The sequence below is a fragment of the Amaranthus tricolor genome, chromosome 11 (genome assembly GCF_026212465.1).
Source record: "Amaranthus tricolor cultivar Red isolate AtriRed21 chromosome 11, ASM2621246v1, whole genome shotgun sequence".
Lineage (NCBI taxonomy): Eukaryota > Viridiplantae > Streptophyta > Magnoliopsida > Caryophyllales > Amaranthaceae > Amaranthus > Amaranthus tricolor.
In genome coordinates this window covers 22,511,647-22,524,579 of record NC_080057.1, presented here as the reverse complement: position 1 = coordinate 22,524,579, position 12,933 = coordinate 22,511,647, and the positions used below count along the sequence as shown (strand labels likewise).

General features: G+C 31.1%; 2 protein-coding genes across 2 annotated transcripts; both read left to right on the top strand.

The window, feature by feature from the left end:
- The first annotated feature begins 3,517 nt into the window (after window positions 1-3,517).
- LOC130827395 (monothiol glutaredoxin-S1-like) lies at window positions 3,518-4,124 on the top strand. The gene has a single exon (XM_057693102.1). The coding sequence runs from the start codon at window positions 3,558-3,560 to the stop codon at window positions 3,876-3,878; it is 321 nt and encodes a 106-aa protein (XP_057549085.1). The 5' UTR covers window positions 3,518-3,557; the 3' UTR covers window positions 3,879-4,124.
- Window positions 4,125-10,458: 6,334 nt separating this feature from the next.
- LOC130827394 (monothiol glutaredoxin-S6-like) lies at window positions 10,459-11,030 on the top strand. Its single transcript, XM_057693101.1, has one exon. The coding sequence runs from the start codon at window positions 10,515-10,517 to the stop codon at window positions 10,845-10,847; it is 333 nt and encodes a 110-aa protein (XP_057549084.1). The 5' UTR covers window positions 10,459-10,514; the 3' UTR covers window positions 10,848-11,030.
- Window positions 11,031-12,933: the final 1,903 nt, after the last annotated feature.

Below are 12,933 nucleotides of genomic sequence, written 5' to 3'. Positions count from 1 at the left end.
TCATACATAAAATGTAATTCATCTTAGAAAACCTTGTATATAAAATCTATAACTAGCAATTCAATTAAACTTACCCCTTTGATCAAAAGATTGAATGGAAGAACAAAAGAACAATTTTTTTTTTTGGAATGCCGAAACAACAAGCACAAAGGAGAGAATTTTTCTGATTTTTTTTTTGTTCACTTGAGAGCTTAGAAGGGTGAAGAACTCAAATGGTGTTCACAAGAATTAATAGGCAATTAAGGGATGAGCTTAATGTGCCATAATACACACTTATGAGAGGAGTTACAAGACTCCTCCCATTCCTTCACACAACCGGCCACCCTTCCCCTCCCCTAATCTTTTATTTTTTTTAATTAATTATTAATTATGTAATTGTCTTTTTTTTTAATTAAAAACAGCAAGGAAATATTATGCAATAACAACGTATGCGATAAAATTCGTTACCGTTAAAATTAAACTTATTTCGTTTCTTATAATCAACCATGTAAAATAATATAATTCAATATTACTTATTTATTTTATTTTGTTATACTTTATTTTATTATATTTTATTTATTTTTAATCCCGATAAATTACGGGGTGTTACATTGCTGCAGTTGGGAAAATTGCTTGGTGCATCAGCACTATGCAGGACTCGCTTTGGGTAAAGTGGGTTCATGAGGTGTATATGAAATGAGGTAGATGGAAACTGTTTAATCCACTCGTTACCTCTAGCTGGGCACTTAAGAAGATATGCTATGTAAAATAAAAACTATGGGACTCAATGGAGCAAAACAACTACTACATTAACAAGGTATATCAGAAGTTACAACCCCCCATTGGGAAGGTGAACTGGGGAAGGCTGGTTTGGTCAAGACATGTGCTCCCCAAGACGAGATTCATCATTTGGATCGCATTCCTCAATACTCAAGACCAAAGACCGCCTATTCAAATTGGGTGTAACCCCAAATGAATCTCGTCCACTCTATGGTGATGTAAAGGAATCCATTGACCATTTGTTCTTTGCGTGCAGATTTTGTAAAAACGTGTTTAGATGCGGTTCTGGCATGGCTTGGGTCTAACGTCCGTATATCTTCGCTGAGTAACATAGCTGCAAAAAAATGGAGAATGTCCACGACAAAGAAAAACATTTTTGCATCGCCCTGAGCTGCCTAATATACCAGATATGGCAAACCCGAAATGAAGTGATTTGGCAATCAAAAGTTAAGTCCACTGACATTGTCTTGAAGACTATCAAGTATGAAGTAAAAGCCCGGTCCACTATTATCTATGTCAAAGAGGACGATAGAGATACTAGTTGGATGTATAGGACCATATATGATGTCTTCTATGCACATGAAGAATGCGGGTAGGAAACCCTTTCGAGAAGGTGTGTGCCTACTTGGCAATCTGATGCAGAAATTAAAAGTCAATTGTGTCTGTCTGGGCTGTTTCTTGTTCATGTTTTTGCATTTTTTAATAGAAAATTTCTTCTTCTTCCAAATAATAATAATATTAATTATAATAATAATAATAATAATAATAATAATAATAATAATAATAATTATTGTATTATTATTATTATTATTATTATTATTATTATTATTTTATTTTATTTATTTATTTTTTTTTTGGAGAATGAAACTTTTCCATTAAACCAAAACAAACTGTACAAACAGTTAGAACAACAAACCAACCTAATTTGCATTAGCATGGAGAGGGGAGCCCACCTTTGAGGAAGGGTTTCTCCCCTTCCACTCTTCATAATAATAATAATAATAATAATAATAATAATAATAATATTATTATTATTATTATTATTATTATTATCATATTCTATTTCATAGAGATAAACTTTACAATAAGTCGGTGGGGAGTCGAGCAAAGACCTGAGCACCCACACACTTATTATTATTATTATTATTATTATTATTATTATTATATGTTTTTGGGCTTAAAAAATCATTTGAAAAATACAGTTCAAAACCGTTGATTTAGAGTTTTGTAAATGAAGATTACCTTACTCTTATGTCTAATATCCCATTCTATATGGGATGCGAGGAGCCGAAGTTGCCTTATTCTTATGGACCACCTACTTTTCCAAACTTGTATTCTATGTAACTAGCTCATTAATCGAGTTTATAATACATCACATATATAAATATTTAAATAAATTAATTCAATAAAACGCTTAAATCAATAGTTTCAACTTCAAAGATATGTTATATATTTTAGAAAATATTATCCTGAATAATCTCATTTATTGTTCATTTATTCTATGTAACTAGCACCTCTTTCTACATTTTAACCGGCTATTATAGGTACTTACTAGCCGTTATACTTATTTCTTCCTCCTTATGCTTCTTAGTTGGTCTAACCCTACTCCTTTTGATAGTAGATATCTACAATAACTGTTTAAAATGTGGCAAGGGGTGCTGTCAGCAAAAAAGATACAAATGTTGGATTATTTAAAAATAATCAATAATTGGGATTATTCACAATAGATTTGAAATAGGTGGGATTATTCAGAACAATTTTTCCTTGTTATCATGCTCTCTGACACGAGATATTACATAGATGATCTAGCATTGGATGTCTTTTTTTAAAGTAAGGGGTGGTATAGATTCAAACTTGTAACCTTTTTATCATGTTGGTTTTTATGCTATGTCAAGAAACCTACTCATCCAAAAGCTTAAAGTATAAGAATTTTAAAACTGGATTTCCGGTATTCGATGCGGACATTAGGATGTCAGATATCCGTTTATTGGATCGAAATGGGATCATGATTTTCACTATTCAAAAAATTGGATTTTCGGATCCGGATCGATCCGGTATCTGATTTTGAACCCCCTTAGAGATCACCGGTAAAACATTTTTGTCACTTTTCTTGGTTTTAGTTTGCTAATGAAATTAAAAGGCCCCTTTTTTGGTTTTTAATTTTAAAAATCATATGATATGAAATATGTTTTATAATGAATAAAAAGTTGGTCAAATTTAACAAAAATACAATGATTTTTAAAACTAACCATTAAAAATTAACTGAAAACCACTTATTCTGGTTTTTCATTTTTGGTTTTTAATTTTCAAAAAAATCTAAAAACAAAAAACAAGCAAATAATTTAGTGCTATGTCCCTTTGAGTTTGCGATCAGTTTTTGTGAGTTTTTTTCGGTCAATTGGGACAATTCTAAGCGACGGGGGACTATCTTTTAATATATGCAGGATTGCTTAATATTCTTTTCATTTGGGGTGTTAGCAAAGTCCATTTTCATGGATGCCTATGTTTTGTACTTTTGTTCCCGATGTCATCTGCTTCAAGGTTATGAAGAACATAGATGATGCAAGATGTCATTTTCGCGGAATATTTATGGGGATGAAAATCGAAAGAAAAAAGTTTCCTATTGGATCAAATTTCTCGAACTTATCATGTCATCAACATCGCTATCATTTGTTGAATGTATGCACATAATCTGCGTAAGGGCAGGCTTATAAATAGGCCAATTTTGCAACATTTTGTCGATCACAAACCTATTTTGCAAGGCTTAGTATTTGAGTTTGCTACATTAGTTGAAAGATATGGATGTTGTGAAGGGTTTGGTGCAAGAAAGGCCAGTGGTGATTTTCAGTAAGACTAATTGTCCTGTAAGTCACTCTATGATACAACTCATTAGCGGATTTGGTGCTAACCCAACTATATATGAACTCGATCAAATGCCAAATGGCGGTGATATTGATCGAGTTCTAAAGATGATGGGTCGTAAACCTAGTGTACCATCCATCTTCATTGGCGGAAATTTTGTTGGTGGTCCGAATGATTTGATTAGCCTTCAGGTGCAAGGTCGACTTGTTCAGTTGCTGATAGATGCCCGAGCTATTTGGGTATGGAATAGAACTTAGTTTTAGGTTCAATTTTGTAGGACTATTGGTAAGATAATGCAAATAAAGTGTGTTGTGTAATGCCTCGTTCTTTTGAGCATGATTAGATCCTCATGTTGTGTGTTCTTTTGAGCATGATTAGATCCTCATGTTGTGTGTGTTTACGAAAGATTGAAAATCAAAATTATGTGTACCATCAATCTTCATTTTGCTATATAATGTATGCTATCTCTAGCTGAATATAAATAAAATTTCACAAACTATTGAATGAGACGTTCTCAAAGTGAAATGCGTCGCATATATGAGCCAAATAATGCAAAAAATAAATATTACAAATAGACGCTACAATACATGCATGGTTTCAGCGTGTGCTTGGTGGGCGATTGTTCGAATTATAAGATGTATTCACATATTCAAGTCTATAGCATAAAATGAGAATCTAGTTTTATCTCAATTAAAGCAAGTGCCACTTTTTCTAAGCAGAGGTCTTAAATTTGATTTTTACTTAGTTATCCTCTTCTCTCATACCTCAACAGCAACAATCCAGCCTACCTTACAATAAAAAAATTTCATAGCATAGAACCAATTTGGTTCTAATAAACTTGTGTTTGACATTGGATTACATATTTACATTCATTGTAACAACGATTATTTGTAAGTGGTGTTGAATGTTCTCATAAAGGAATGGCTTATTAGTTGTTACATTTTTTATTTGGATGCGGTCACAATTTATATATATTTTATTTTTGTACGTTTTGTTAGGTTATGATAATTCGTCATATGATCACCTTATAGGTTCACTTGTGTGTACATATTTACGGGGCAACTGTGAGTTCGAGTCCACAAACTCACGAGTCACGAGTAATGAGCGTTGACTTAGATACAACAATTGATAAGTTTTACTCTTTTCCAAAACCATATGACTTTAGAAGGATTACTCACCAAGCATTATATGCCAGTCCACAATCTAATATTTTAGCGATATGTGATCTTCCTTACATATGAAGTATATCCAACACGTTTTACTTGATTTGGTAACAGAAATTGTCTACCTTTTCAATTCCGATATAAACATTTTCTCTCCCTTAATATTATGCGCACAATTTAATTTTTTTAGTAAATTCAAAAAGACAGACGAGTTATTATTAATGTAGAGTGGTAGCGTCTAATTGTGAGATTGACATTTGTTTAATTATGTTTGCCATAAACAATAAAAAGAGCATACTATCTGGCATCTGTTGGTTCTTTTAAAGAAATAAGCATGGAAGAAGCCTTTTAAAAGGAGCTTAGGAAGCATGAGAATCATATTGCGTTTGTTTGAGGTTGGAAGATAACAATTACATCATATCACAAATACACATAAATGTGGTTAATTTGAAGATTGGAGTAGGGGAAATACAAATTTTTTTATGGATGAGTTTTTATATTTTGAGTGATATTAGAATTCGAAACCAAAATATAAGCATATTTTAGCAATCACAAATATTGAGAAAAATATGAAAAATAAATTTTTAAAATAGTTTGAGCATAAGCAAAGGAGTGTTAGAGAACCAAAAGAAAAATAAAAAGTTGCAATGTATGGCATAAAAAAAGGCAAGGAATATAGGTGTTTAAAACAGACCTAATAACCCGAAATTAAATCGATTTGATCCGTCTTTAAAATGATTTCCATTAAGTAAAATACAATATGGACACAAAACCTATGTCAAACGGACCTATAACACCTAATTAGAAATCAATATGATGACTCGAATGAACACCTCTAGAAGACGAAAAACAGAGCAAGAGTGAAAACATCAATACGAAGGGAGACGATAAAAAATTGATAAAACCAATGTCGCGCACTCGGCGATTTCGTCCACCCTCTGGCTTCCAAGCTCTCTAAGAAAGAAAAAATGGCAAAAAAATGCACGATGTCGCGAGTTTAACGATCCGTCAACCCTTAACTCGACGGGTCGGCAAGCTTTCAAACTAATCAACACTATTATTTTTAAAATTTGATACTGAGCCTAAATGAAAGGCATTAATCAGAGGCATGCCGTAAGTTTCTTTGAAAAAAAAAATAATAACAGGTTCAGAAAAATGAGCAAATGGAAACAAAGATACTCATTTGGGATACTAATTGTCTTAGGACACTTAAAAGATGGGCCTCGTGGTCAACCCAATCTGAATTGGGATACTAATTGTCTGAAAATTTGAAATTTTTAAGTCAAAAAATTTTAAAAATGAACTAAATAATTCAACTTTCAAACTTATTTCAAAAGAAAACGTAAAATTTCCAAACATGAGGTTTGGAGCTGTTCGCAGTTACTCAAAAAATACAAAATAGCTGTTCGCAGTTAGTAACTGCGAACAACATGCTCCATAAAAACAAGTCAAAATAGCTGTTCGCAGTTAGTAACTGCGAACATCTATTTTGTCTTTTTTGACCTAACTGCGAACAGCCCAAACCTCAGATTTGAAAATTGCACGCTTACTTTTGGAATAAATTTAAAAGTTGGATTATTTAGTTCATTTTTTTGATTTTTTGACTTAAAGATTTCAAAATTTCCTAATTGTCTTAGGTGGAAATATGGGCCTATACTACTATAGTTCAACGAAAATTTGAAAAAAAAGCCTTTTGAATAAAAATAGTCAAAATTTAAGCTTTGGGCAAACTTTAATCCCAAAATAAGCGTCTATGGCTCATAAGCTAGGTTCAGTATGCGTTCACTGTTAGTAACAGCGAACTTAGGAAGCAGGGCAAAAAAATAGTCAAGTCTCTGTTCGTTGTTACTAACAACGAACAAATGCAGACCTGGTCAAAGCAGATCAAACCTCTGTTCTCTGTTACTAATAGTGAAACAGAAGTTTGACCTGTGTTTGACCAAGTCTGCTTTTGTTCGCTATTAGTAACAACGAACAAAAATGTTGACTTTTTTTTTACCAAAGTCTCTGTTCGCTGTTACTAACAGCGAACAAACACTTGACTTAATTTCAGCTGTTGCCCTGGTTCGATATTACTAACAAAGAGTATATACTAAACGTAGCTTTGGAGGCAATAACACTTATTTTGGGATTAAAGTTTGTCCAAAGCTTGGATTTTTACTACTTTTGTTCAAATGGCTTATTATTTTCAAATTTTGTAGTTCAACTATAGTTACTTCAACCACTCTTATAAGAGACCGTCTGGCCAATATTATTAAAAAAAAAGTTACACGTTAAAAACAAAACTGTTGCATGTGTTTTAAAGAAACAAAATTCATCCCTTACGTATAGAATAGATTTATGATTTATTAATTTCTAAAATTGCTCGCAATGAAAAACTAGATGTTTTATTAATTTCTTTTGATGATGAATATATAGAATAGATTTATGATAAGAATTCGTGTCTTAGACTACTAATATTTTTTTCACTTATCTGTTTTTGCTCATGTTCTTTGCCTATTTACATGATAATTCATTTACTCATTTAGTTACTTTTTTTTTTATATTTTTTTTATACTAATGGTTCAACTTGTGTTGTAAGATTAAGACCTTACAAGTCTAACTTCAGTCATTCTCTCTCCTTGAAAAGGAGTCTCTTGATATAACTGTCTTTCTTGAGTCTTTGGAGTTTGGACACATCCTAGCTATTTTAAGGGTATGTGTTCGTCATCCTTCATCGCTCCTCAGAATTAAATTATACTCCTTTCTATTTGGCCTATTTGTCCCATTTACTTTTTTTACATTTATCGAGATAACATTTTAACCATTAATATCTTTAATTATACATAATTAAGAATTATGAAACTTTGATATTAATAATCTTTGCATTGAGAATAATGAAACAAGATTCCACTTGACTATATTTTAACTTATAGATTAATAATAAAATACAAATTAAGAGTAAATAGTAAATAGTTCCCAAACATTAAATGAGACAAATAAGAAGAATAGAAGGGAGTAGTTTTTATGAGCACGATGATGATGATTCTTTGGATTTAAACAGTTTCATGTATTGACAAGTTTTTGGAAACAAATGTATAAGTATAAAAAATAATAGAATTGAGAGACTTTTAACACATTTCACTCAATAAGAGCTATGTTCTTTAGGTGGCTAATCATTATTGATGCGTGATTAAACTTAATTAATTGAAAACTTCAAACACAATTAACTTATAAAATAGGAATCACATAATAAAAACTCTTAGGGTTTTATGTGTTTGAAGCTAGGTTAATATAGGTAAATAATATATAGACTAATGGGTGTCTTATGACTAATGTTTGAACTATTAGATTTTCTAATTTAAATTCTAATGATAAGAAAAAGATGAAGAAATGACCTACAAAAATTTGCTTGCTCAAACATAAAATTCGCTCACCAGTCATCACTTATAAGAAGAATTAATTTTCATTCCTTTTGATTGATAGAGATTCTCTATTCTTACCACAAAATAAAAAACGTATGTACAACAATAAAACACCACAAAGTAAGTGATAAGAATTTTGTGCCAAAAAAGGTATATAGCTCTTTGTTATTCTAGATAAGGAGTTGTTTTTCTTTCACCTAAAGTGCTATATGCTTTTTTCCCTCATTAATAGACACACAGTATGAGATAGAGATGTTTAAACAGACTCGACTTTAAACAAAATCTAATTTTGTAACTAATTTTGATTTTAACCCGACTTTAAAATCAATTTGAACAAAAGACTTAATTTTAAACCGAGCCAAATAAATACAATATTTCTATATTTTATTGTAGGTAGATCCATGCATGAGTAAATGTTGCAATGTTAATAGAAAGAAATGTACTTTGGCATTGGACGTGAGGAGTAGACCTCGTAATATTTCAACCAACCAGGCTTATCCAGGTGTCACCTTGATCCGTACTTGTTAATTGTACACCCATTCAATTTTTCATATATTCCTAAAAATCCCACACCATTATCATCCTTTTTATCAACGAATTTAATTTCTTTCCTGTAAAAGGAGCTTATTGTCTTCTTCTCACCAACCAAATAAATTGGAATAATCTCTAGTTTTACCCCTTCATTTCTTGGAGAGCCGTTTATTACTTTATTCAAGTCAAATGGGCCTTCTTGAAACTACGTAAATGCCGTCTTTTAGATTTAGTATTGTAATTTTATGCTACATGTTTGAATATATATTTTGTTAAGAAAATGGTGAGAATATTTTAAACTATTATTTATTTTTATTTTGAAAATTTAGTATTGTAATGTTATGAAAATATTTACTTGCAGTTATACCATTATATACGAAGTATATGAATTTTTACTTTATTGAATATTAATATTTTTACGGAAAAAAGGGATTTACCCTCATCAAATCACTAACAATGCTAGAGAGACAACCGAAACCCTTTCAGATATCAGACCACATAGTCTGAGAGTACCCTTCTAACTTATTCATGTATTCCATTATGATCATATATGACAAAAAAGTAACCAAAACACAATTGGGTTTTAAAATCACAAGAAATTTTCTATATTTTTGTTAATTCTTGTGCAAATGTAGTGAGTTGATATCTTCATGCAATCAACTGTCTCAATGGGCAAAATATCGTGATTGCAGTAACTACACCGATAACAATAATGATGCAATTATTCGCGATAACAATAATGATGCAGTTATTCTAACATCAAACATCAATCAAAAGCTTGAGATATTCCTTTAGACAACGCAAAGTAAAATTTGTTAACACCTTTATAATTGTTCATTTATTTAGAAAATGTTTACAACATGAATGATGCGATGCGATGCGACTTGAAATATAATCAACAAATAGTTTACGTTAAATTTACCGGTTAGAGTATATAATAACATATCACAGGGCCTTAACCATTAGCTTAACATTTTGGTTGATTTGGTTAATTTCTTAACATGTTATCAGAGCTAGTGTGATAAGAGGTCACAGATTTAAATCTCTACCACCCCTCATTTAAAATGTAACATTTAGCATCAGGAATGATGAGGGTTGTGTTGCGAGCATCAACACTTCAAGCCCAATTGGCTCTCATGTGGGGGGCGTATTAGAGTGTATAATACATCTTGAAATTTCAACTATCAGCCTAAATTTTTAGTTGAGTTGGTTTCTTCATATTAAAGACACTTTGAATCGTGTAGAAATAACATGCTTACTTTTCATCATCTAATTAGAAAAGTGAATTAAGAGTCTTAAAGATCAAGATCTTAGGACAAAGACTAAACATGTAATTGTCAAAAGAGTGAATAATATTAGGTATTATAATATCAGAATCATTAAATTGGTTTTTCCTCCACAGTTTCAAGAATAAAACATATGCTCTCATTTTAAGTTCATGACAGTGAAACAACTCTTTATCATCATCGTACTCGGTGTATATCGCCCGCATAAAAACTATAATCTAGGAGTACTAAAGAAAACAAGACAGTAACTCATACCCATAAAGAAGATATCACTGTACTCAGTGTATCCCGTCCACAAAAACTATGATCAATCAGAGATTGGATAGGAAAAAAAAAACGACAATCTATACCCATAAAGAAAGATGTGCGGCAACTCTTTATCATTATATGTCTATATATATATAAACACATAAGCCAACTTACCTACATAATCCCACAAACACTACTCAAAACCCATATATTTTTAAAATATATAATATTAATTCATATTGATTATTTTCTTAATAATTATGGACACCTTAAAGCCATTGGTAGAAGAAAAACCAGTGGTAATATTCAGTAGAAGCAGCACAGATGCAGTGAGTCATTCAATGAAGCAGCTTTTTAGTGGGTATGGTGCAAACCCAACTGTGTATGAGCTCAATGAATTACCAAATAGACAAGAAGTTGAAAATGGTCTACAAATGATGGGCCAACAAAACCCTAATGAGCCTTCTATTTTTATTGGTGGCAACTTTATTGGTGGACCAAATGATGTTATTGGGCTACAAATTAGGGGTGAGTTGGGTCAAAAGTTGATTGATGCAAAAGCTATTTGGGTTTGGAACCGATATGATCGATAACAATAATGTCAGAGCCTTAATTATAAAAGATTGAGATTGGCTACATGAACTAATATATCAAATATCTTAATGGTAAGGTATATAAGTCATGCTAATTAGTGCCTTCTAGTGATGTACTTGCATTTTATCATAATTATTATATACTTCTATTGTAAAGTGCTTGTAAAAATGTCATAAACCATGGCTTAGCTTGAACATTTGATCTTACTATAAATTAAAATAAAGCATATATTTTTTAGTTTTTGTTTTTATTTTGGCATATGATGCTTAATATTTCACTAGAAATAATAAATGTCGGATAGTAGAATTTTAAACTCCTGATTTTTCATCATGTTTGCTTTTGATATCTTTGCATGCATGAATAATGAGGAACGCATTATTTGGGGTATTATGTTCATAGTGTTAAGATGACATGCAATTCTTGATCTTAAATTAGCTTGCATGGTTGATTTGAAGTATATCTAAAACTTTTCTTTTTCATCCATTGCATGTTATATACTTTATTATGTCTACTCGGTCACATGAGAACTGTTTGATATAAAAGTGTAGATGTAACATATGATCTCTCTATAAATGATACGTTATTATATATTCTATTTGAAATGAGGGATGAATGAAATTCAAACTCATGACCTAAGCTTCTGCTATACATAACAAGAGAAGAATTCAACAAAAAATTTATGCTAATTTATAGTTGTAATCTCAATATATATGTTATATACTTTACTAATATTTGTCACACTAATGAATCATCTTAGATGGTTTGTACAAATGATAGTTTTGCTTATCCGAAGGTAGCATGCACTATAATTAAGTATCACAAATTCTTAAATGAGACGGTTTTATAGTGAGAATAATTAAGTATCACAAATTCTTAAATGAGACGGTTTTATAGTGAGACTATTTATGTTGTGCTGATTCACATACATTTAGTGTGTTAAAACAGTCAATTACAATTTTAGAGGAATAACTAATTATATGAGATCATATAAACTCGTCTCATGATGAGATGATCTCATAATAATACATGAAATATGAGCTAATAAAGTATTTCCTTCATTCTGAAATATTGCTATATTGCGGTTATTGACATCATTCATCGTTCAAGCTTATTTTACATATTCCGACTAATGTGTTAGAAAAAATAGAGTTCATTGAGATCTTGTTTGAATCGTCTAATTGTATACTTTCTTAATATCAAATTTTTATTTTTAGATGTGTATAGTTCAATATATAAATGATCAAAATAGGTAAAGGTTAAAGACACTTCAGTATCCCGCACAAGGCACGGTCCGGATGGGTTTTTTTTTCAAAAGATGCAGACAACCACACCTGATCTCCTCAATCTCCTCAAGAAGGGAGTAAAGAGCATGCGCGTAGTCAAGAAACCCCCCAGGTCCCAGCTGATACTTGCGACCAGTAGGGATCGAACTCCAAACATTCTGCTCAACATAGAGATGCTCTATTCATTAAGCCACAATCACTTTTGGTATAAATGATCAAAATAATACATTGAATTGCATAAAAACTCAAATATGGTAAGTATAATAAAATTTCATTAGACAATCGTTTCGCGCAAACTAATTTAATCTAAATTTTTATGATAAACTAGTGATGATGAAAGCAAGTTGGACAATAGTAGGACGATTGGACTATGGATAGTTGTCACCAGAATATCGAAACCACGACTCTTAAAATTGCACACTGAATTGTAAAATCATATGATTTTACAATTTCAATTGCTTTGGTTGAGTTGAATCATGGTTATTACCGATTATCGGTAGATTCACCAGTACATTGTCTAAAATCGTACAATTTTAACGATTTTACTAAATGGACATTTATACAAGAAACTTAATGAGTTGGGCTAGGTCACGAAACAATATCAAATACTATAGTCCACGTAACAATTCTTGACTTAATTCATATTTTCATATCAGAAGAAAAGTCTTTTATCTATTTCTTTTTCACTTTTTTTTTTTACCTTTCTTTCTCGTTTTCTACAATTCTTTTATTGTCATTTTCTTCTTCTCCATATTATCTACTTAGATTTCTGATTTCTGAGTCACTTTTTCCAATAAAAATT